Source organism: Penicillium samsonianum, assembly GCF_028829775.1.
Source record: "Penicillium samsonianum strain IBT 33392 chromosome Unknown utg000003l_segment0_segment0, whole genome shotgun sequence".
Lineage (NCBI taxonomy): Eukaryota > Fungi > Ascomycota > Eurotiomycetes > Eurotiales > Aspergillaceae > Penicillium > Penicillium samsonianum.
The window spans coordinates 1,074,615-1,098,573 of record NW_026643261.1 but is presented as its reverse complement, the minus strand read 5'-3'; the positions used below and the strand labels follow the sequence as shown (position 1 = coordinate 1,098,573).

Below are 23,959 nucleotides of genomic sequence, written 5' to 3'. Positions count from 1 at the left end.
TTACAATTTGCGCAACTCTGGCGCGTCTTGTACATAGCATATAATAGAGCCCATGATCAAAGTGACCACAGCGCTGATCCTGTTGATCGCTTGCTATACCATCAAAACCCCAAACTATCATAGGCCAAGCTTTAACCAAGCCAACAAGCGACACATTAGCAGTCGGGACAACGCGTTCTAAAGCTTCGGATCTCTGGGCCATGTGATCCCGTGCCTATCAAACAGAAGTGAGAGTTCAATTGTAATGATCAACAGGTCCAGACCCGTTCATTGTGGTGGGTTTGATTGGGATTGACGGGCTACTAGGCGAAAAGGGCAATCTATCCCGCTTGGGAATATTAGCTCACTCATGTGCTTCTTCGGACTTCTCTTCTTTGTGTGTAGAATGTATGATGTGCTCCGTAGTTCGGGTTCACTTGATTTGTTTTTCCATATATGCAAGATTTATTGCAACATTCATAATGTTGCAAGTAAAGGTCAGATGGTGAGATATCATGTGATAAGATCTTCAAGGTTCCCAAAGGTTGCGCCGAGCAACGTGTTCCTCTTCCTCCCCACTCTCCTCCACCCTTCTCCTCTTCATTTGTGAATTGATAATTTGCTTTTTTGCCGTTGAAAGAGTTCGGGAAACAACTCCACAAAAGCATACCTCTTAGCTTATTGGCCTTCTTGCCCCTGCCAAGCAGGAACCATCGGGGTAATGCCGTTCATCATTGGCTGCAGGTTCGCATTGCCCCTGACACTAAGTGTCTAGTGGTTCCATGTGGCTGTCTACTAGTGGAGTTTGCTTCAGGGGCAAAGCATTTTGGGGGTCCAAGGCTGCGCCCATAATTCCAATCTCGGGGAGCAATTATGGGAATTATGGGCAATCATGGACGAGCCGCTCATGAAAGTCGGGGCTGCCCTGTTCTGTGCCGGAATTGCGCGCACATCATCCCAGATCTAACGCCTTTTTAGGCTAGCAGACTCGTGGACCTGAGCCAGGACCCTGTCCCCTAGAGGCCGTGTCCCTTTTCTTGGTGCTTTTCCCCGTCTCTTTCCTTTCTCTCGTCTTGACCTTCATTCTCTGTGAGCACTGTGTCTGTCCTTGGCCATCGGCCGTATATTTTTTTTGTCACTCGTTTGACTTAGCCATTCGCTTCATATATTCATTCGTTTATTGATATTCATCAATTTGCCAAGTCTTTTCCCCTGACACAATGAAGTTCCAGATGACATCCTTCCGCGCAGCGGCGCTTGTCGCCCTCATTGCGAGCGCTGAGGCCGCCAAACATAGCCATGGCCACAGCCATCACCACGAGACTCGTGATGTGGCTCTGGCAAAGAGGAGTGGAAAGTGCGAGTTCCCCTCCGACGCTGGCCTGGTTGAGATCACCCCGCATGAGCAAAACGCCGGTTGGGCTATGAGCCCCGACCAGCCCTGCGAACCTGGCAACTACTGCCCTTACGCTTGCCCTCCTGGTCAGGTGTCTATGCAGTGGGATCCCGAGGCGACATCCTACTCTTACCCTATGTCCATGAGAGGTGGTCTATACTGTGACGAGGACGGCAAAATCCAGAAACCCTTCCCCAACCGTGACTACTGTGAGTCGGCCAGTGGTGTTCTCAAGGCCAAAAACAAGTGTGGAAAGTCTGTATCTTTCTGCCAGACTGTGCTGCCCGGAAACGAGGCCATGCTTATCCCCACCATGGTTGATACGCTGGCCGATCTGGCCGTGCCCGGCATGTCCTACTGGTGCTCCACTGCTGCCCAGTACTACATTAACGCTCCTGGTGTCACCGCGGAGGAAGGCTGTATCTGGGGTAGCTCCGAGAACCCCGTCGGTAACTGGTCCCCGTACACCGCTGGTGCCAACACCGATGACAATGGCAACACCTTCCTGAAGATCGGCTGGAACCCTATCTACTTGGAAACCACCACGCCCTTCCGCAATGTCAAGCCTGACTTCGGTGTCGAGATTGAGTGCGAGGGTGGCGGCTGCCACGGCCTGCCCTGCAAGATCGACCCTGCTGTCAACGACGTCAACGAGATGATCGGCAAGCCCTTCGTTGGCGCTGGTGGCGCCACCGGCTGCGTCGTGACTATCCCCAAGGGCGAGACCGCCCACATTATCGTCTTCGAGAAGGAGGATAACGGCAGCACCTCCTCCGAGACCATCGAGGTTTCCACCAGCACTCCTACCCCCACTAGCAGCTCCAGTTCTAGCATTAGCACCAGCACCTCGACTGCCACTCCCACTCCGACCAGCACTAGCACTACTGAGACCCCTACCCCCACCTCCACCTCTACTCCCTCGTCGACTTCAACCTCGACTCCCACTTCTACCTCTAGCTCTACCTCTATTGCTAGCTCCACCTCCACCACGACTCCCATCTTGAGCGTCACTAGCCCCAGCACCCGCCTGCCCAAGTCGAGCCCGGCACTAAGCTATACCTACCAGCCGCACGTCCTGACCGGTTCTGCTGATATCCAAGCGGCCTCCACGACGACCGCTGCCGCTTCTGCTGCGTCCTCATCTTCATCCACTGGCGGTGCTACCAGCGCCACCGTCTCTATGCTGACCCTGGCCTTTGGCGCCATTGCCGCCATGGTCGTGAACATTTAAATCAACCCCGACTTGATTCGGCCATATTGACCGTACAATATTGCATATATGCACGGAGTGTGTACAGACACCACCTTGGAGCATCCTTTCCGCAGTATATCTGCCTGCGGTACTCAATCTAATTGAGACCCCGCGGGCATCTATTATTGTTTGATTCTTTCACATTTTTAATTCTTCTTCTACATAATCCCCCTTTTTATGATTCTTCACATCCCTTGGATGCCCTTTCTTGACGACGCTCAACGTTGGACTTTTTTTACTCTACTTCATGACTTTTATATCCCTTTGCTCCTCAGCATTGCTCTTCCTTTTCAGCTTGTTGAATATCTACTTTTGTTGTTTCTGGTACGCAGGGGGTTTTTGTTTTTGGTTACATATGACGGTTGGTTGCTGAAACCAACCAGGTCTTTTGGTTGGACACGGGAAAATAGTGTTAGTGTTTTTATTCGTCAATCCTTACTACTAAGATCTTTTAAGATCTCAGACAGATCCTTAATAGATTACAGAGCGCTCTCTCACCATTCGTCCTCGCTTTGATTCTTCGGGTCAAGCATCACACTGTCATTAAAATACTTAGTAAATTGAATATAAACAAACATTCAAATTGTCTTTGTCCCAATATATGATACGCCATGTACATGCATCATCATTGCCAGTTGCTAACATATAATATACATCAAACTAAAACGCTGACCCCTAACTAGAGACCGAACAAGCCCTTGTCCTCAATCCACATTTAGACATGCCCATCCCAAACGCCAAACCCAAGCAATTCAAGCATTCAATTCCCTGATAGGAACAATCATATCAGGTCTCCTCGCCTCGACAGCCAACATGTTCATATTCCGCTGTCTGGCCTCACGCATGTATTTTCGTTGCTCGTAGGACACGTCCTTGAACTTCTCTGAGTCGTCAAGGCCGTAGTACATGGTGTATACACTGAAGCCGATGAGCCCGCCTACAATGCAGCCGGCGATGATGAGGAAGATGTAGAGGGGGTATTTGTCGGGATTGCTCATGCTGCTGCGCTTGAGCAAGCTTATAGCGTTATTCATCGTGGATGTTTGTGTGATTTTTGTTTCTGTTGTGGGTTGGATGGCAGGCATTGTGGTTTGAAGAGGCTGTAGAAGATAAAAGGTCTCGTTAGTTATTGAACATAAGGGGTATAATGGGGGGCTGGATAGGAACGCACTGTAGTCAAAAGAAGGTGTCGATTTCAGATTCTTCCTTGTTGGTTTATGCGAATGTCGATTCGTAGTAACTTTTGCGAGGATTGCTTTATAGAGATAGGAAACAGTAGACTACATTCATTGTGCGAACTCTGACAGCTATATAAGTAAGCATAACCTGCACGCTAAAACCTCACATCTACGACAAATCAACACTGAAACGCGAAGGGATTGCTAAAATCAACCCTACAGTTGTGATATTCTTCCCAAATAGGCATCGCGGCACCAGACTCCTTCGCCAATGACGTCAGGAACCGAGCAGACCAATCAGCGTAGCCAGATGCCTAGTGGGTCAACCAATTAAAATTGTACTAAAATTGTGCTAAGTAGACTAAATGTTCTAAATATACGGCCCTGGAGATTTTGACCGGAGAGTAAGCTTCTTTCTTCTCACGGACCGCTCTTCGGCCCCCAATTTCCAGGTCTAATCTGCTATAGTGGCTTGTCCTCGCTTTGTTTGGTTCGATTTTGCTGTGTGCTGCGCTTGATTGGCTTGACGGTGCCTGGTGTCTCTCTCTGGACCGTCGGGGGCGCATTGGATGCAGCAATTTGAGAACTGAGGGTTGCGGCAACTCTGGTTGTTTGAGTCTTACATGTCTCAGATATCTCGGTCTCTCCGTTGCTAATCTTGTTGACTCGTCAATTGTGACCCCGAAAGCCCCACTGTCGCTGTACGTCTATTGTGTGGTGTGAATATTTCAGCCCAGCCATATCCATCTGTGCTTCTTCTGCAACGACTTCAAAGGTATATCTTTCCGATCAGCTTTGGCGGACTTCTATCCAGTGGTCAAATTGAGTGTCGTAGTTTTGGTTCTTCTTCCGCCCAGGCTGTCCAACATCTCCGGTTTAGCTTCTGATCTGGCAGGCGGATCTATTCCTCCGAATCAGCAGAATTGCATCCAACGGTCTATTAGCATATGGTAAAATATGACCTTTGAAGGGTTTGGGTTATCAATTAGACGGGAGATCTATACCAGGGTCGTAATATATAGATTAAACTAGGGAGTAGAAAGCAAAAATCCATATAGGCATAATAAGAAGGCATAGCCACTTATAAGGGCTAATTAGCCTCTTAGTAGCGTCTATAGATCATCTCTACTATCCTTTTTGACATTTGAAAGATCTCTGTTGGTCTTTTTTTCTAGGCTCTTTCGCTTTTTTTTTTCCATCTTCTAGTAGAGCATAAATAGCAGACACAGAGTATGAGTTGAATTTGTGAAGTTGAGATATTAAAAGCATTGTCATGATGGCCCAAAAAATTGCCATCGATGGGGTATCCATGGATGGATAGCCGGTCCGCTCAGTCAGCAAATCTTCAAGCTCCCGACTGGAGTGGACCACGAATCTTATACTTTTCGCCACGTTCCACATTCCCTATGCCATATCCAAATGGAGACAGTATGCGATCCATGCTGGACATGTCGCAACCGCCGCATTCAATGCGACCAGTCCGGAACACCATGCGCCAAGTGCGAGAAGGGCGGGGTGGAATGCTTCGACAAAAGACCTCTGAGGTGGGTCAAGGGCGTTGCAATTCGCGGAAAGATGCAAGGCCATTCGTATGAGGGCATGGCAGATGGCACTCCTGTGCATACTTCTAGAACTACCAACTCCGCGATATTGACACCGAAGAAATCGTCCCGCGCGCTGGTCCAAGCTTCTGCTGACAGTAGAACCCTGCCGGTTACCTTGCAAGACCCGACCATGTCAAACCTGGATCAAACTTCGAAATATTATATAGACTACTGTAAGATCCGCATGCAAAGATCTAACACCAGCGTGTTAATCGCTGACATCGCATTCAGATAACGAACGCATATGCAAATTGTTCATTGTATACGACAGCGCCAGAAATCCATTCCGGAGTTTGATCTCCTTCGGTTTGAACGATCCGGTCTTGCAGAAGGGCATACTTGCTCTCGCGGCGCGGCATCATGCCAATACAGGCCAGCCGTTCGATCAAATTCAAGCTCCGACATCCGCTGGCCTCATTAATGCCAATCGCGATGCGCTACTTTTTAAACATCAAGCCATGGAAGCTCTCTCCCGGGTACTTAGCGATGGAAGAACAGCGAAAAGCGACACAACTGTCGCTAGCATATTTCTTTTTATTTTCCTGGATCTCCTCGAATCCGGAAGTGAAGGTTGGAATTTTCATCTTGAGGGTGCTAAGAGTTTGATTACATCCTACCAGCCGCTGCTGGAGGCGCAAGCTGGGGTTAATAATGGACCTAGCCAGACGGTACAGCAGATCCGGGGGTTTATCTCCAGTCAGATTCATTTGTGAGTTGGATTAAGCCTAATGAATGGTATAAAGCCATGCGAGAGACTGACTGGTTACATATTAGAATTGAAACGCTGGGGGCAACATTTTTACGACCGAAACTACTGTCAAAATTCATTTTTGACGGCCAATCAGAAAGGCAACCCCAAGAAGAAATTGAACAATCTTTCCTTGGATGTCCGGAGTTCCTGTTATCGGCGATACAATTTCTCTCGAACGAAAGGGACGCCATCGCGGGACAGCTGCCGGACGGTGCCGCCCTCCAAACACATATCCAAGATACTACCGCGATGTTGGAACTCGTCCAAAACTTTGACAGTTACGCCTGGGCTTCGAGTCTCCAACATTCCAGACAGTCTGCCCCAGACGAAATCAATAATCTCTGCACATTATCGCAGACATTTAAAATCGGGGCTTTGCTGTATGGGAGACGCATTCTTGATGCACTCACGGAAATCATCACAGTGCAGGACGATTTGGTCTCTGAGCTGTTGGGTCTGATTGATACTTTGAAAGACGACGAGGCGCTTTTCAAATGTGTTCTGTGGGTTATCTTCGTGGCGGGCTTGGAGTGTCGGTCTCGGGCCCAGAAAGACTTTTTGGTTGAATCTTTAGAAAAGTTTTGGACCGCTACGAGATGTTTGAATGTTATTAGTGCAGCGAAGATCCTGAAAGATTATTGGGAGCAGGAAGAAGGCTTGGAGACTTCGTCGCCGTGGATATTTGATATTGGTCGTTTGGGTCGTGACTGCCTTCTGATATAATAGACTAAACATTGAATATAACCAAAATCTCTCATGCTATCTAGCACAAAAGTATAAGATTAACTTAGCTATCATTCCAAAAGTGACTTAAATGCCTGGAGCAAGTCATCCTTCAGATCCTCCCAGTTCTCCAGCCCAACGCTAACTCGCAGCAGCTTTCGGTCAATCCTGGAATCCGACAAAGCCCGCCACTCAATCAAAGACTCAACCCCGCCTAGACTAGTAGCATGCTGGAAGAAGTGAAGCTTAGTTGGCAAAACCTTCGCAAACTCCTCATTGCGCAAGACAATGGAGAAGACGGGTCCAAACCCGTTAGGCATCTGTGTCTGCAACCACGGCTCATCCTGCAAACTAGCATGGTGAATCTTCTGTAAAACCGACTGGACAACCATCTCCTCACTATCCACAGCAGGGGACGAGGTTTGCATAGCACCATGAAGCCAAGAAATCAACCTCGCCGAATTCTGGCTCGCCCGCTGAACCCGGACCTCCAGCGTGCGCAGACTCCGGATCCCAAGCCAACTCTCCATATTCCCCATCACACTCCCAAGAGCGATTCTATCCTCAAACAACCGCTTCGTCCAATCCCCACGCTTCGTAGCAAGCACACCACAGAGCAGATCGCTATGTCCACCGAAATACTTCGACCCAGAATGCATGACGATATCCGCGCCCCACAGGAACGGATCCTGCAAGCCAGGCGGTGCAAATGTACTATCGACAATGAGGAATGCGCCGCGGGAATGGGCCTTTCGCGCGTATTCCTCGATGCTGAACGCCGTCCCCAGCGGGTTGACGGGTGTCTCTAGTAGGATGACATCGCCGGAACCTAGGCTTTCGGCGGGACAGTCGAGGGCGAATTTCTGTAGCCCGGACAGACGCGATACTACCGAGATGACTTCGTGGCTGCCGTGGTATCCCTCGCCGACGGAGATGTGGCGCGGGTTGAGCAGCGTGAGGGCGGCGTGTAGAGCGGCTAGACCTGTTGAGTAGCTCACTGCGTTACCGCCTATTAGGGATGAGAGCACTGCTTCAAAGCGGGTTGCGTTTGGGGCGAATTCGCGGGAATAGACATAGTTCTTGCCGTTGAATTCATCCTAGACGGGGCTGTTAGTTTTGAACATGGGTGTCTGTGTGTTGGCTTGTGACGTACTACCGGATCCTCGGATGGGATGAGTTGGTCTGGATCATTGGGGTATCGGAAGGTTGTAGAGAGGTGGATTGGAGGTGCGACGTCAGTCACTAGATTTAGAGCATCGTCTGCATGCAATGCTTTGGTGGAAGGGTGGGCGTTGTTGGAGGCCATTTTGCTTTGTATCGGGATCTTTGTGAACGAGAAGAGAAAATTGAGATCGAGACGGTCTTTATATCTTTGATACTCTTCCAGGATTGACCTCACGCTCCTATCAACGTTGGAAGTACTCTGGATTGAGACCCACTCCCGTCAACTTCCTAAAACGGAAGTCCCCGTAAGTATAAAAGCGATGGCAAAAGCATATATAGAAAGACAAAAAAATATAGATACCTAAAAGATGTATAACATGTATGGAGTAATGTCTCGAATATTATCTTAATGCCATAAGAATCACATAATGCATGTACAAAACAGGGAAGTATGAGAAATGAAGACAGTGAATACAGTGAATACAGAGACGATAGCAAATGACTGCTGTCAAAGCCACACACAAAGTAACTAGAATTAAGATAAACTTAACTTGGTATCTATATGTGTTGAGTCTCTAGAATCCAGGAAGCCATTTGGTCTCTCCATCCTATCCATCTCTCCATCCCATCTACTCATATTCACCACATCCTTTAGCACTCAAAGCTTCTTCAACATGGAAGAAGACCGTGTCCAAGGTAAGTCTATTATCTAAATTTTGAGTTGTTTCATCCTGATGATATTCAGAGTGCTCCGCTGAGAGCGTCAAGACTACGACCTCGAATGAGTTTCAATTTATTGTTAGATGAGATCACAGCCCGCTGCAAGAAACAGACAAGGAGATCAACAAATGGCTCCTCTACACCAACAGTTTCAAACAGACTATTGCCGATACGTTGGAGCAGGAGAGACTCAGGAAACAAGGCGCTGATATTGAAGCTATGAGACGATTGCCCAGGGCCCCCAGAACCCCCAGAACTCCCAGAACACCGAAGACACATCAAATACCTAATTAATATACCATCATTCCATTGTTTGAGTTTTGTGGATTCTTCAAGTTTCAAATGTGAGAAAACAAAGGGCAAACCCATAAAGTGGTGATCGACTCCAACATCTCCCGATCCCGTCGGCCTCCATTTCCCCCTCACATCTTCTGTTCTAACAACTTATCCGCCAAAATGCCCCCCTCGGCTCAAACGGTAAGCCATCATGATCTACTCTTCTTTTTCTTCTCCTCTTTGCATACGCATTCCATGATCGGGATACTTCCCCTAAACCTCGTTACCTAGAGCTCCCAAGGCTACCCCGCACTGCATATATAACGCCTGCCTACCTTGTAACTCCCATGCGCGTTTGACACAGAAACCAAATATCTAACACAATGGAATCAAAGACCAGACTAGTTTCCACCCTCCGCCTGCTTATCCCCCGTCTCCGCCTCCTACAAAAGAAAGACACAGCCTCCTCAGTCGTCCAACGCCGCGAACTCTCCCAGCTCCTCAGCGAAGGCCGCGATACATCAGCGCGCATCCGAGTCGAAAATGTCATTGCAACCGATATCGCAGTGGAGGTAATGGAGATGGTCGAGCTCTACTGTGAGCTGCTGCTAGCGCGCGCAAACGTGTTGGATCAGATGGCCTTCAGCGACCAGGGAACCCGCGCCAGACTTCGCGCCAAGGAATTGCTTAAGAAGCGCACCCAAGAACAAGCTGGTGCTACGGTATCAACCACCGCAGGCGTCAAGGGCGCTGGGGAAAGCACCAGCTCGCGATTCGGGTTCTCTTGGCTGGGAGGAGGAGCGCAAAAGAAGGAGGCTGAGCGGGCTGCGCCCATTACAGCATCTGGTAGTGCGGCGGATGACTCCGATGAAGATAATCCCTACATTGATACTGCGCTCGACGAGGCTGCTACTGTGGTCTTTTACGCGTGGCATCGCTTTCCGCATGAGGTGCGCGAATTCACTATGCTCCGCACTATGCTGGGCGAGCGATACGGCAAGGAGTTTATGACTCTGGCGCAAGATAATAAGGTCGATACTGTCAAGGTTCCGGATCGGCTTCTCAAGGGCTTGCGTGTGCGTCCACCAGGACAGGAACTTGTTGAGAGTTACCTTCGAGAAATTGCGAACGCATACGGCGTTGAATGGCATGGTGCCGAAGAAGAGCTAGGAAGTGCACCGACTGAATTTGTGGACGATCTTGGTGATGGTGGTGATGGTGACGGTGACGCAGAGGAACCTCAATTACCGCAGACCCCTGGCAAGCAGCAAGGAGACTCAGCGCCGAGGCCGAACCTCTCTGAAGCGAGACGTGCCTCGGAGACCAGTGAATTGACCAAAGCTACGCCTCCGCGTGGACTCGCTGCGGGCCGAAGTCCTGTCAGCGTTGCGCCGCCGGCTCCCAGAACGGACAATCCTAACCCCAGAGTCAAGCTTCCCGGCACAGAGGGGAAAGCCGCTGCTGTCCCAAAGGAGGGTGGTGCCTCTAAGAGCAAGAGTAACAACAATGGGATACCCGAGCTGGATGAACTGACACGACGATTTGCGGATTTGAAGAGGAGACCATGATTGAGAAGTTTAGTATCTCAATATCTACCAGAACTCGGTACTCAGCATCTTGACTTTAGCCATTTTTCATGTCGTTTTCCTTTCCAGTGCCTTGGACGAGGTTAGCTAGGTCGAATGTCTGTTTCTAGCCCCGCATAATGCATCACATCTCCTCATTTTAAACGATTCCCGTTAATATCAGTTGACTGGCTATCAGTGAAATACCAGATTTTAAATTTGACCAAGTGGTTCCCCGAATTTGACAGGTCATATTCAGTGCGGAACTCCGAAGTTGGAGTGTCCGTATTTCCAACGTTGAGAGCAAACGAATCCGAGATAATGTTAGATTGGAATTAGCACGGTTCTATTTTGTCAATAGGTTTTAGCGTGGGAAAAGATCTATGTAGTAATTAGGGATAGATAATAGAGAGCTCCTACAAGCTTATACTGTAGCCAATCTATGAGGCCAACGAACTAATAGGCTCCCACGTGATAGAAGCAAGGTACACCTTTCCCCAGACCTGTGGGTTTCCAGTTATCCCCTAAGTCTAATGAAAGAGGCTAATTATATATTGCCTTAATATCGAAGTCCACCCAATATTGGAAGCATTAAAGCAGTACAAATCGAAACCTTCGTTGGAACTCCGCACGGGACCCGCAAAACCCAATCGCCATCGATACACTTCCCGCCCCGAAAAACCACACGAGCCATGACACAGACATAATATGAACTCCGAATCCCCTGCAAATCCGACCGTCCTCCCCAGCTAGCGGTCGCTAGACAGTGCGACAACCCCCCGAACCCCGAAAAAGGCGCCAAAAGAAAAGCCCCCAAATACTATGCCGGTCTATATGCTCCACGGCTTCCGCTGGCCCCGCGCCGGGTTCACGGGGATCCGCGTATACATCGTACTCCACAACCTGGAAGAAGCAGCAGCGGAATACATCCAGCAACCGCTGACGACCGAGCTCATTTCAGAATCCTTCCACAAAACACAAGCGGACCTCGTGACTCGGCTGCCGGAGCTGTCGTTTATCGAGCAGTATGACCCCGCCGACGAGACCAGTGGCACCGTCAGCCAGGACCATGCGTATATTTCAACGCGGGTTCTGGAGATTCCAGAGGATGGGAGTGGTGGTGGTGGTGGGGGAGAGAATATTGAGGATTGCGTGGAACAGGGCTCTGGGTTGACGGACGACCAGATGGCGGCGCTCGAGGAATTGCGCGATCGTCTAGCCCCCGGTGAGAAGATCGGATGGTATCTTGTTTACAACGGGGATCCTGAACGGTGGTTTCCTGATTCTGAGGATGAGGAGGATTACGAATCTGAGGATGAATCTGAGGATGAGAGTCAGACTCGGCGCCAGAGTCAGGCTCAGAGTCAGAAGGGGGGTTTTACAGAGCCTGCTAGTCCGCAGAGCTATACGGTATGTGGTTTCTTTTTCTCGTCTCCTGGTTTACTGGCTTCTTTTTTTTTTTTTTGCAGACTTCCAGTCTCACTGCTACATCTACATGGTTGCTAATGGAGTATTTCTAGACTCGTCTGACGAGGTTCTGGAATCGGATGAGCTCGGGGTGAGAGCTGTGGCTGGGTGCTATGGAACATGGCAAATCAGGTCAATTTGTTCCCTCACTACGCAGTGTCACTCGTTGCCTCGTTGTTACAGTTACACCGGGCTGTGATGGGAGCTTTTAACGAATTCTACGCTTTATGTCTGTTGATACTCTATGATTTGCAAATATTGTTATACTAGTTCAGTTGATGTATTAGATGCCTTATGGGAACCAAATTGCTTGAAGATTCAGTAGAATAATTTGCTGTAATTCTCTTATATGCGCTTCTATTTCCCCTGCATCTTTATAGAATCCGATGTGGGCGGTGAATCCGGGCAATATGGGAGGGGAGCTTGGATAACGGGAGCAGCGGAGACCATCCAAAGCTTGTCGCAACACTCCCCCCGAGTGGTTTCATAAATGCTGACCAGGTAACATCCTGGCTTTCTACCGCAATGGTCCTTTCATTTATCCTGGTTCAGAATCGCCAGTGAGTGGCTGTTCGCCCTGGTCATTTTCAATTTCGACGCTAATGACGGTATAGGGGGAAAACGCGCCTGGCGAAATGGTATTCACCGTACAGTGTGAGTGTTGGCAGAATCCAATCAGTCGATACTTAATTGGGACTTTGAGCTGACACCGGCTTACAGGATGAAGAGAAAGTCAAACTGAAAGGCGAGGTTCGTCCATGCAATACCACCCGCACCCACACTTGCTCCGAGGTTCCCATCCAACTAACCACCGACAACCGTCTAGGTCCATCGCCTCGTCGCCCCCCGAGATCAGAAATACCAGTCCAACTTTGTTGAGTTCCGCCGGAGTACTAAGGTCGTCTACCGGAGATATGCTGGCTTGTTCTTCTGTGTCTGCGTCGATGCGAATGACAACGAGCTAGCCTATCTCGAAGCTATCCATTTCTTTGTCGAAGTGCTGGACCAATTCTTTGGCAATGTGTGCGAGCTGGATTTGGTCTTCAATTTCTACAAGGTGCGTGCAAGTCGCTGGCAATGCATTGCTCGGCATGAACTGGGGCTGGCGTGGGATCGGAGTTGCATGAGACGTGATACTGACCACGTGTGCCGGATTTATAGGTCTACGCTATCCTTGACGAAGTCTTTCTCGCAGGCGAGATTCAAGAAACAAGCAAGCAGGTTGTTCTTACGCGATTGGAACACCTGGACAAGTTGGAGTAGAAGTGAACCGTGATACTCGGATTCGGGAACTATATGGGATCCTTGCCGATTACGGACCCGACTGCGTTGGACAAATCAAATCAAAACAGTCATTTGCATGGAGTTTCAGGTGTCTCGGTGGCTTTCAGACAAAATTAGTGCTGTTCATGTTCATATTAGGGGAATTATTCTGGAGATATCAAATCATCGGTAAGGTTCATGCCACCACTTAGGGGCCAATGTTGAAATCACAGGTCATACCAGTACGCTGCATCAAGTTCTTTTTCTCTGGTCTATCTGCTCATTGCAGATGAAGAGGCTTTTCAGACTAAGCGTCTTTACTTATCCGAGGTTTGTATGGCGAACGGGATATTCTCCGGGGAGGAACCGGAAGTCTCACGCGCTACCATTGTCCCAGCCAGGCGACGGTGTAGCTCTGAAAATTAAGCGGCACTATGAGATTGAGATGTACAAAATAATAAAGCTGAGACATCTATGTGAAGTTTGTGTAGATATAACAGCCATGAAGGGTGACGGGTAGCACAATCTGTTTGCTAGTGCCAAGCCTTTCCCTCGTATTCTCTTTCGCCCAACAAGGGAACTGGTTCATGGTTCGAGATATAGCTGTGTCTTCCCTGATTCTTCACTGATTGCCGAAAACACTGCCGTCGGCGGATGTCTGGTGGAGATGGAATACGCAAACTTGGCTCAATGGATCAACCTAGGAGCTTTAAGCTCAAGTTAGATTGCATAATCAGCCATGTTTCCATGATGTGGAGGAGCTGCCTAATCGGTCATGGCTTGGTGAGGTGATCATAGCTATCAATGGCGAGCGATGGCGAGCGTTAGTCTAAGGGTCTTGGCATAGCACATTTAAGGAGCTCTGTCGCTGTTGACCCTTTAAAAGGGTCTTGCTGGATATATTCTTCTTCTTCGCTTTTACTACATTCGACTGGCCACAAAGAGCCTACTCTACTCTAACTTCAGCATGCACGTTCCAGGCGCTATACCACGGACTCTCCAGAACAACACTATTCGTCATACTATGATATCGTACTAACTGCCTACTCCGTACACAGCCTCACAGACATCTGCTCAATTTTGGTGGACACGTGACAAAGCCGGGTCTACGAGAATACTTTCCCCGAAGGGAGATTATCTCAGCGACACGGGACCCGTTGACGATCAGTTCCGCCGTGACAGTACGGAATACTGATGCGTGACAGCAGAACTACTGGAATCCTCACACATTACTCCGTACACACCGGACGATTATACCCCTGGGGATGAAAATCAAGTGAAACGTTGTTTCTAACACGCCAAACGCCAACTCCTCCGGATTGATACTCGGGTGATGACGGCTTTGAGTCCGCGACATATCGAGCAGATGGTCTTTCCCGTGATAGGTAGCGTTACCAGACGATCCAGGAGAAGGGCCCCATCGTGACCGACTGGCTGAAACTTTTACATACCTTCCGCGGTGTTGAGAGTAAATTAGACTAAGTTTGACAGGTGGAACTCGCAACTGCAGTCTCGAACGAGCCAAACGCAATCAATCTGATGGAGCGGGGGCGCCGGTTTCTCGTACCCGGAACGATATTCCCCTGGGCGGGACAGCTGCGAGATTTGATCTGCTTGGAACATTGTGGGCCAAGCTTGGCAGACATAATTCCAGCTTTTCTCACTGTGGTGTGGTGGATATGAGATGACATACAGCAACACAACATGGCAGGCTCATACATAGTAGATGATATCTACGATGATCTATGAGCGTACGATTATATGGTGCACTCAAACCGGCCTTCATATTCAGAAATGCGCACTCTCTACAAGCTGAAGGTGTACGCGTTTCCAGTTAAAGCTCCACCAATGACCGACACAGCATGGATCGTCAATTTTGCCGAAAACTTGACTGATCGAAGAAGATTTCGAAATTCGAAGCGGACGGAGTACGTGGATCAGTCTTGGCAGCGCGGCAGACAACATGAACCTTGGAACACTTACTGGTAATTTCCCTTTCGGTACCAAAATTCCCGACTTTTTGCACATGGTACCATACAAACCGTACCATACAGCCTGTACCATACCCGACTCCACAAAATCACCCCTGACAATCCTTGACAACCCTGTGCGTCAGCCTGTGACGTCGTGCCTCTACGCGCCTCAGTGTACGATATACAATGACTTTTCAACTAGGTATGTACTCCAATGTCTTTTAACTCTGCGACTGTACAACATACTTCGTTTACGCTCGTGGGCCCTCGGTTTTTGGAATCCACCGGTCCAAATGGGGCACGATGGGAGTTCAGGAATGAAATTGTCAAAAGCCATGACTCGGACATAATGGGTGGAAACATTGCCACTCGCGGGGAGAAATACATACATGTACAACATACATACAACATACTCGGGGACTGTGGAAAAGTGGTTCGAGCCTCGTCATTGGCACTGCCACTGTGACCGAATGCCCACTCTACTTCATTGTTCTATCGATCTCCCTTGGGGATCAGTTCAGTACCGAGTCTGGATGTTTTTTTTTTAATTGATCTTTTTTAATTCTTGCATTTATTCATTTATTCATTTACTCTTCCCCTTATCTCCATATCAACCTCATAAAACCCTCCCTTCCTTCTAGACTTTTTCTATAAGTCTTGTCCTTTCTTTATCCAGCTCAATTACTTCCTTTCGTTTATATCATCTACATCTCGTCTCTCTTTATAAAAGTTCCAACTATATCGAATTACAATTGAGCTTATAAACACCCCATCATGTCTCTCATGCTCTCCGATAATCTGGCTCCCCAGCCCATGACCGACGTCTTCACCGATGACACAAACATTGACCGCCGAAAGTGCCACCGCACAGTGCCTATGAAGGTCCTTGCTCTGGGCGTTGGTCGTACCGGAACTGCCTGTGAGTATGATATGCTGTGTTGCGTTGGACTTGGTGTATATACCGGGTCTGATAGGAACGAGAAACATAAACTAACTATCATTTGACAGCTCTCCGCAAGGCTTTTGAGCGCCTGGGCTATGGCAAGTGCTACCACATGATGTGCGCAAGTGTTGAGAACCCGCCGGATTGCTTGATGTGGCACGATGCCCTGAACGCGAAGTACAACGGAATCGGCGAGTTCGGCCGCAAGGAATGGGACCAACTTCTGGGTGATTGCCAGGCCGTCTGTGACTGGCCTGCCTGTGCCTTTGCAAAGGAGCTAATCGAGGCCTACCCCAATGCGAAGGTCATTCTGACCACCCGTGATGTCGACCCGTGGCACGCGTAAGTCACAGTCATCCCTCATACATAAATCTGTATTTCTGGTCTGGAGAACACTATACTAACAAACCCTCAGCTCCGTTATGAAGACTGTCTTCTGGCGCGTCTCAGACCCAGAGCACAAGTTCGTGTCGAACTTTAGCTGGGCAGCTGGCATGTACTACCCCATGCTGAACAAGTTCTTTGAGACATTCTTCCGCGGTGACTTCCCCGGAAAGGGCAAGCAAGTCTATGAGGATCACGTCGCCCAGGTCCGCAGCATGGTTCCCCCCGAGCGTTTGCTCGAATACAACATCAACGACGGCTGGGCCCCGCTCTGCGAGTTCCTCGAGGAGGAGGTCCCTGACACCCCCTTCCCCCGCGGCAACGACATGGCCGACTTCTACAAGCGCTGCAGCACCCGCAACCGTCACCAGATGATGAACGCTGCCCTCCAGGCCGTCACGATTGGTGGTTCGCTGCTTGCCGCTGGCTTTGCTGCTACTATGGCTTTCAAGCGTTTCTCCCCTCGCTAAAATGCTCGTCTTTGCACCTTGCGCATCTTTTTTCCTTTTTCCATATTCCCCACATCTCACTTTTTTTTCCGCTGGCTGCTAGCGTGCGCAGGCGCCTCTAGTGTGCTGCCAGACTCCGTGGTCTTTTTTGTTATTTTTTTCTGTTATCCTCCTTGGAACAGACCACTACATCCATCATATCGATCTCTTATTTTGCCATCTTCAGGGGCGCATTGGAGAACAATCCGATAATATAACAATATATACTATTGCATCTATTTTTACCATCATTCCTCATGCATACGTCTTACAAATGTGCGACAAGCGCATCAAAGCATCGCCAGCTTTCAAATCGAGAAGTAAACACACAAGGGACCCGCTTCCACGAGGCTCTGTCATCATCATGCATTGCCTAGAGGCAAGGGGCGCCTAAGATCTTGGCTAGCAAAAGCCTTACCGCCGACTTTTTCAATAAACCGGGGTCAATGCAAGGCGCATGGAGTAGAGTACTTTATCAAAATGAGCCAACTAAAGCTGCGAAGTGTATACGAATAACTATTTGATTCTGATGTTTCGCTGCATACAGCGTACACGAGAACAGAAATCCGCTCATAACTATTGACCAATTGTACATGTACACATAGCAACCGCTTCAGCAAGTAAATAAACACCGACTATCGACACCTTCCAAATCTGGCCGTCAACACCCGGTCTCACGTCCTTCCCACCTCCACTCTCGTACTCGTACGAAACCAAGAGGAAATGTACCAGCCACACTCCGTTGGAGATGTGCCGTGGAGTATTCCTCGGCTAGTGGCTTGGCGGTGGTTAGAGGGATCCATATTAATTACGTGGACCTGCGTTACATACGACATTGAAAGTTACGTGTATTGGTATCTATTGTTGTATTCTTGTAAGGGAGAAATAACATTGAACTGATTGATACAATAGCTCCTCTCTATTCGAATGTGCAAAAACAAGCGGATTTCAGATTACTTCGTTTATCCTAGGCTCTGGGGCGGATCCTCTTAGAAGGTTTGACTTAGAAGCTTTGGCAGACATACGTAATATACACGGACGGGGTTGGGTTGGTGTACGTGGACTAATGGCACCTTGAGTTATCGGTTCATTGTTCGCCGATTAGATTTTGATCTCCGGGGCTATTCCGGTTGGGCTGGTGATTCTACGAATTGCACCGCGTTTGGCATATAAGAGAGAGGTATCTTAGCTGTGGTCACGGACACCTGATAGGTAGACGGGTCCTCTTTAGCTCTCATCTAATCTCTTATCTATCCAATGTAGCTCCCAGGGTTGAATGGTTTACAGTGTATATGCGATGTTACTTTGAGAATCTCTAACACGAGTTCCAATCGCTTACTTTGTTGCATAAAAGGTCAAATGGTCAATCAACCTGTGGTGTCAGTTGTCTGACATTATTCATAATGCCACCGATATTGTAGGTTCAAATCTAATGCATGTGTACCAGAATAGATGTTACAGCAAAGATGGCCCGCGTATGCACTGACGACGCACTATGCGCCACCGCTGCATCTTACCCAATCCCCCGCTTTCAATTCACTGGCGTACGCAAACGAACCTTGGAGGAATGCTTCTTCTCAGCCACATGCACGTGGCTTTTAGCTTTATCGGAGTGCGTGGAACCTTGGAAGCTGGCCATTGGTTGCACACAGGATAAGTCACCTACGCGGATTGGGGACCCCGGGAGTCAGCTGTCCATCCGAGTTTGGCTAGCGGGTAACTGGGTGTTCATCCGTGGTCCCGTCCCCGAGACACGTTACATGGTTGAACTGCCGGGCTCTTCCCGAATTTTCCGTGGATTGAAGCCATTGAGCATACGAAAACAAGTACGATCTCGGAGTTATGGTATTCGGGGCTATGTTGTAGTTAGCGGCTGCCACATCACCTTAGTCTTGCGGGGATGACGTGGCCCCTGAAAATACCGTACCGTCACATTGTCTGCCTACATGTATTGGAGAAAAAATAACAATCAAGGTTTTCCGTAGCAATAGTTAGACGATCAAAATCTTTTGAGGGGGAAGATCCTGTTCGTGAGGGGCGATGGGGATTGTTTCACCATGATTTTGCTAGTATAGTACCAATTCCCCAAACACTCCCCCACAACTTAAGCAAGTGAGACAACTTTTAGCAGGACTGGGCATCTTGGCACTGCACGGGTGTTGGTCGAATTGCCCTTCACTAAGCACCTTTGTCTAGCTTTAAATGGATTTTAGCCAATTAACGTAGACGATCAACACAATTTATGCCCCACTACATATGCAAAAAAGCATGCATTGACAGGTGGAGAGGGACTCGTACACACTGTTCGTCCACCATGGGCCTCTTTGGCCTCTTTGGTCATGGTTGAGTTCTCCTTGGCCTGCATTTTTTTACACTTCTCCAACATGATTTACTTTCAATACAGTCTTCCTTGCATACATTCTTTTGGGTGATCTTTTTTCTATCCGGCTCTACAAGTTCAGTTTTATCTTGCATCGGGAAGTGGTGCGAAGAATCCATGGGCTCCATATTTTCCTCTGCGCCGTCACTCTTCTTCCTTGGTATTCTCTGGCTATGCGCTATTGATTGTGCGCTTGGAGAGGAAACCTCTTTTTACAAATCGGTCAGTGAAATTAGTCTAGTCCCCTCAAGTGTGCATTTTAACTGAAATTATTATCCGTGCAACAGAGACCCGACATATACCCGCCCGTCTTCAATGTCGAAAAGTCCGATCCAGACAAGCTCAGCCCGGGCTACATCTTCATCACACCATACGAACTCGAGAATCCCGGCCCGTACATTTACGATAACACAGGGGTAGGTCTTTATTTTGTGGGGTTGAGATTCTTCCATCATGGAAAAGCTAACCCGCCACGCGATCAATAGGAATTAGTATGGAGTGGCTGGGGTGTTTCGGGGCCGGGCAACGCCCATGGCCTCCACGTGTGCAAATATAACGGCGCCGATCACCTATGTTTCTTCCAGGGCAACCAGCAAAAAGGATACTGCCGCGGACATGGTATCATCATGGATAAAAACTACCGAGTTGTGCGATCTGTTCTACCGGGTGGAGGAATGGCCTCGAGCGACATGCACGAATTCCGTCTCGTCAACGATGGCAAAACCGCCCTCATGACCATTTACCAGCAACGGCAATTCGATATGACACCGTGGAATGTCAAAACTGGCGTGGGGTGGCTCATGGAGAGTGTTTTCCAGGAGATCGATGTGGAGACCAACAAGGTCCTGTTTGAATGGCGGTCTCTAGATCATGTTGATCCATCGTCGAGCTATACATGGCCGTCTCATACGGATACTTCTGGAACGGGCTTGAACGTGCATGAGCCTTGGGATTACTTCCACTTAAACTCCGTTGACAAAAATGCTGCCGGTGACTATCTGATTTCGTCGCGGCATACTTCTGCCATCTACAAGATCTCCGGTAAGGACGGCTCAGTGATGTGGCGGCTTCACGGCGCGCAGCCCTCTTTCCGGAATATCAATTTTAGCTTTTCGCAGCAGCACGACGCCCGGTGGTTGTATGAGAATGCTACGCATACGATTCTCTCACTCTACAACAATGGTTATAACGGCTTCAACAAGACCCATACCTATTCAGCGGGCATGATCGTCATGGTTGACCACGCGGAAAAAACGGCCACCCAGCTCCGCGATTACGCCCCAATTCAAAACGACCTAGTGAGCTCCAGCCAGGGAAACCTGCAGGTGCTCCCCAACAAAAACGCCTTCATCGGATGGGGAAATAACCCGTTCGTATCCGAACACGACGAGGCGGGAAATCTACTTTTCTGGGGCTCTTTCGCCAAAGACACTGTGATGAACTACCGCGCCATGAAGTTTGAATGGGACGGTGTACCAACAGACTCACCTGCCCTATGGACATACTCCCGAAGCGCGGAACCATTATCTTCAACCAGCTTCTATGTCAGTTGGAACGGCGCAACCCACGTCAACACGTGGCGATTTTGGGGAGCGATGAACATGACCGGACCTTGGACCTTGCTGGACGAGGTTTCCAAAACCGGCTTTGAGACTGAGTACACCAGCGCCAGGTTCTTCCTTTGGTGTAAGGTCGAAGCAGTGAATCGCGAGGGCATCGTGCTGGGAAAGTCCGAGACCAAGTATACCTTCGTGCCCTCGTCCGAGCTGCGCGAATTCTGTGCCGACTCTACCTGCTTGGATGCACAGGGATATGGGTCCCCCGGCGAAGAGGCAGCCCGTCCTCTCATTCCGCCGGTAGGTGTCAACACTGTGCCGTGGATTGACCCCAACAACCCGGGCTCCAATATTTGGACACATCCCTCGGGATATCCACGTCCTTCTGGTACTCCAAAGTACTCGGATGGGTGGAACAATGGCCGTGAGTTTATCTCGAACAAGCTTTTATTCTATCAAATATAATAAGCAAAACTGACAGTTTCACAGGTCTACTTGCCTGGGGCGCCGTTCTCCTCGTGGCGATCCCCATCTTCGCCGGAGTCTTCCTCGCACATAGATACTATACCAGACATTCGCTCAACCAACTGCGGGATCAGGAGTCCTCTGGGTCTATGAACGGTATGGTTGAGCGGAAACACCCTCCCGTGCAAACCACTGATCTGCCCTGGTGGGATTGGCACCGGTGGATCGGAGAGGACGAAGCAACTTCCTATTTCTCGCTCGGTGAACGGAGTCTATACGGCCACAGGCGTGAACGAGAGCGGGACGAATAGTAACTCCTCATTATTTACTCTTTACTCTTTACTTCTTGCTTCATTTTTGCGTCTATACTGCTAGGTACTCTGCGCTGTACATACATACTACCATAACATATAACCCATATACTCAGATCATCTTATATCTCGTATCTGCTACCCAAATAGGAAAAGATGCTTAGTTGCATGTATGTATGCCATAGATCCAAGTATAGCACAAACAGTCCACAATAGGCAGAACCACGCGGCGTAATGTAAAGAACACTCCGTGGACGTTTCGACCGTATGTGATATAATACGAATACCCGAAAAATACATAAAACCGACGCCCGCACCTACGCACTGGGTATACGTACCTTCGGAGCGAGGCGGAGCTGCTCGATACTTTCGAGCCGAGGATTCATCCTTCGTATTGACTGCTTTGTAGAGGAATAATACGACCTTGTTAGATTTTATGTTACTGTTCGGTAGTATAGATATTTCAAGTGGAATGCGGCTGAAACGCTTGTGCTCTTGGCGCTAGCTGTTGCCGCCGGTGCTGGCTCTAGAACCTCCGTAGATACTAATTTAGGGTATTGTTATGTTCAATATAAAAAAAGTACCACCTAGTAGAGATGTTGTTGCATAAACTAAGGACCTGTGAATTACTGTATGTGGTTAGTTTCGCTGTTTACAGGTTAGCACCTTAATACACCGTTAGGCAACCTACCCCTCAGTAGCTTTAAACGTTTTGACATACATATTGAGAGTGGACAACTAGATAGTTCCTTTACTCTACCAGTACTAGACATGGAATCCCCCACTTACGGCCTTTCAATAAACATCTACGGCCGTGGCGACGCCAAACTCGGCGACGGCCCCTCCCACATGGGAATCGGCATCTACAAGTACGGCTCCTCAACCTGCGAAATGCACCATATACGGAACCCCACAGACGAAGACTTCGTCTACGATCCGCGGACACAGCCGCTCGAAGACCCGGTTCTCAAAGGTCGCTGCGAGCTTGCTTCTCTCTCTTCTGAGCAGAGCCAACGAGCTGCTAGCCTGCTCTCTGCGTTTGGGAACGACGAATCTAATATCCCCGAGTTTGGGATCGGAAATTGCCAAGACTGGGTTGCTGGTGCTGTTGGAATGCTTGAGAAAGCTCGTGTTGTTTCTTCTGGAGAAGGAGGATTCTGGAAGAGTATGATTAATAGAAGTTCGGAGGAGATGAAAAATGAGTGTCTTCGCAGGGAGAAGAAATGGATAGATGGTCCGGAGTCGACGTGTGAAGGGGAGCCTGATGCAAGGTTTGCGGGTAAAGAACGGGATACAGTGAAGCCTGTTGGGAAGTTGGCTCAGAATGAGGTGTTTCAGGCGCGAATGCAGTCGCTTTTGGGCTCTAAGGGGGGTGGAGAGAGTGGTCATGATGAAACGCCTGTGGAACGGCCGTTTTATGTGTCGAGTCCTTTCTTTAGTAAGATGGATCATAGGAACGATTGAATGCATTGTTAAAGCATTACATTATTATCGTTTCAAACAATATACGGAGCTATAGAAGCTAAACTGGTGGTAGGATGGAGCCCAAGCACTAGGACCAAGTGAGCTATCAAGCAGGACTGTGCACGCGTCTGGACCAAGGAAGCCAGGATTCTGCAGAACCATGCCTTCACCTTGGCCATGCTCATGGAGCACACGTGGGAACTGATGCGTGAAGAGGCGGCCTTCGCCAGACCGGCGGCTTGCCCACACAAAGTTACGTGGTGGAAAGGCAGCCGCTTTTGGTCTTCTCATTTAGGAGAAACTACTACATACGCACTGGGTACACGTACCTCCGGAGCGAGGCGGAAGTGTACGATACCTTTGGATGGGCATGCATACTTCGTATTGACTGCCTTGTAGAGGAATAATATGACTTCGTAGTACGGAGTAGATTTTATGTTAGTTTTGTTAGTACAGGTATGGTACGGGATATGATACTAGTATACAATAAATACATATACAGGTTTACACAGTATTAAAATACAGATGTCTTATCTTTATGTCGATCAAAGTATGCAAAAACCTACGATGCACTGTGTCCACTTCGGAAGTTTTATAGCCTTGATCATGCGACATGTTATCAACTCCTAGCTTCGCCTTGTAGGGTCGAGTATACTA

General features: G+C 48.8%; 10 protein-coding genes across 10 annotated transcripts; 8 read left to right on the top strand and 2 right to left on the bottom strand.

Moving 5' to 3' along the window:
- Positions 1 to 1,199: 1,199 nt before the first annotated feature.
- Positions 1,200 to 2,606, top strand: N7471_003976 (SUN domain-containing protein; the record flags this gene model as incomplete). The annotated part of the gene is made up of 1 exon (XM_057276695.1): positions 1,200 to 2,606. The coding sequence occupies one exon, from the start codon at positions 1,200 to 1,202 to the stop codon at positions 2,604 to 2,606; it is 1,407 nt and encodes a 468-aa protein (XP_057136305.1).
- Positions 2,607 to 3,379: 773 nt separating this feature from the next.
- On the bottom strand, positions 3,380 to 3,712 carry N7471_003975 (uncharacterized protein; the record flags this gene model as incomplete). The annotated part of the gene is made up of 1 exon (XM_057276694.1): positions 3,380 to 3,712. One exon carries the CDS (start codon positions 3,710 to 3,712, stop codon positions 3,380 to 3,382), a length of 333 nt encoding a protein of 110 aa, XP_057136304.1.
- Positions 3,713 to 5,224: 1,512 nt separating this feature from the next.
- On the top strand, positions 5,225 to 6,883 carry N7471_003974 (Zn(II)2Cys6 transcription factor; the record flags this gene model as incomplete). Its single annotated transcript, XM_057276693.1, has 3 exons — positions 5,225 to 5,582; positions 5,641 to 6,118; positions 6,184 to 6,883. 3 exons carry the CDS (start codon positions 5,225 to 5,227, stop codon positions 6,881 to 6,883), a joined length of 1,536 nt encoding a protein of 511 aa, XP_057136303.1.
- A 71-nt stretch (positions 6,884 to 6,954) lies between these two features.
- N7471_003973 (putative transsulfuration enzyme family protein) lies at positions 6,955 to 8,189 on the bottom strand (the record flags this gene model as incomplete). The annotated part of the gene is made up of 2 exons (XM_057276692.1): positions 6,955 to 7,980; positions 8,037 to 8,189. 2 exons carry the CDS (start codon positions 8,187 to 8,189, stop codon positions 6,955 to 6,957), a joined length of 1,179 nt encoding a protein of 392 aa, XP_057136302.1.
- Positions 8,190 to 9,426: 1,237 nt separating this feature from the next.
- On the top strand, positions 9,427 to 10,611 carry N7471_003972 (IST1 family protein; the record flags this gene model as incomplete). The annotated part of the gene is made up of 1 exon (XM_057276691.1): positions 9,427 to 10,611. One exon carries the CDS (start codon positions 9,427 to 9,429, stop codon positions 10,609 to 10,611), a length of 1,185 nt encoding a protein of 394 aa, XP_057136301.1.
- An 819-nt stretch (positions 10,612 to 11,430) lies between these two features.
- On the top strand, positions 11,431 to 12,170 carry N7471_003971 (uncharacterized protein; the record flags this gene model as incomplete). The annotated part of the gene is made up of 2 exons (XM_057276690.1): positions 11,431 to 12,018; positions 12,129 to 12,170. The coding sequence occupies 2 exons, from the start codon at positions 11,431 to 11,433 to the stop codon at positions 12,168 to 12,170; spliced, it is 630 nt and encodes a 209-aa protein (XP_057136300.1).
- Positions 12,171 to 12,600: 430 nt separating this feature from the next.
- Positions 12,601 to 13,338, top strand: N7471_003970 (AP-2 complex subunit sigma; the record flags this gene model as incomplete). The annotated part of the gene is made up of 5 exons (XM_057276689.1): positions 12,601 to 12,635; positions 12,690 to 12,729; positions 12,796 to 12,825; positions 12,902 to 13,132; positions 13,237 to 13,338. 5 exons carry the CDS (start codon positions 12,601 to 12,603, stop codon positions 13,336 to 13,338), a joined length of 438 nt encoding a protein of 145 aa, XP_057136299.1.
- A 2,747-nt stretch (positions 13,339 to 16,085) lies between these two features.
- On the top strand, positions 16,086 to 17,108 carry N7471_003969 (sulfotransferase family protein; the record flags this gene model as incomplete). The annotated part of the gene is made up of 3 exons (XM_057276688.1): positions 16,086 to 16,230; positions 16,320 to 16,596; positions 16,670 to 17,108. The coding sequence occupies 3 exons, from the start codon at positions 16,086 to 16,088 to the stop codon at positions 17,106 to 17,108; spliced, it is 861 nt and encodes a 286-aa protein (XP_057136298.1).
- Positions 17,109 to 19,623: 2,515 nt separating this feature from the next.
- On the top strand, positions 19,624 to 21,838 carry N7471_003968 (arylsulfotransferase family protein; the record flags this gene model as incomplete). The annotated part of the gene is made up of 4 exons (XM_057276687.1): positions 19,624 to 19,728; positions 19,794 to 19,922; positions 19,992 to 21,486; positions 21,552 to 21,838. 4 exons carry the CDS (start codon positions 19,624 to 19,626, stop codon positions 21,836 to 21,838), a joined length of 2,016 nt encoding a protein of 671 aa, XP_057136297.1.
- A 771-nt stretch (positions 21,839 to 22,609) lies between these two features.
- Positions 22,610 to 23,302, top strand: N7471_003967 (uncharacterized protein; the record flags this gene model as incomplete). Its single annotated transcript, XM_057276686.1, has 1 exon — positions 22,610 to 23,302. One exon carries the CDS (start codon positions 22,610 to 22,612, stop codon positions 23,300 to 23,302), a length of 693 nt encoding a protein of 230 aa, XP_057136296.1.
- Between the last annotated feature and the right edge of the window lie 657 nt (positions 23,303 to 23,959).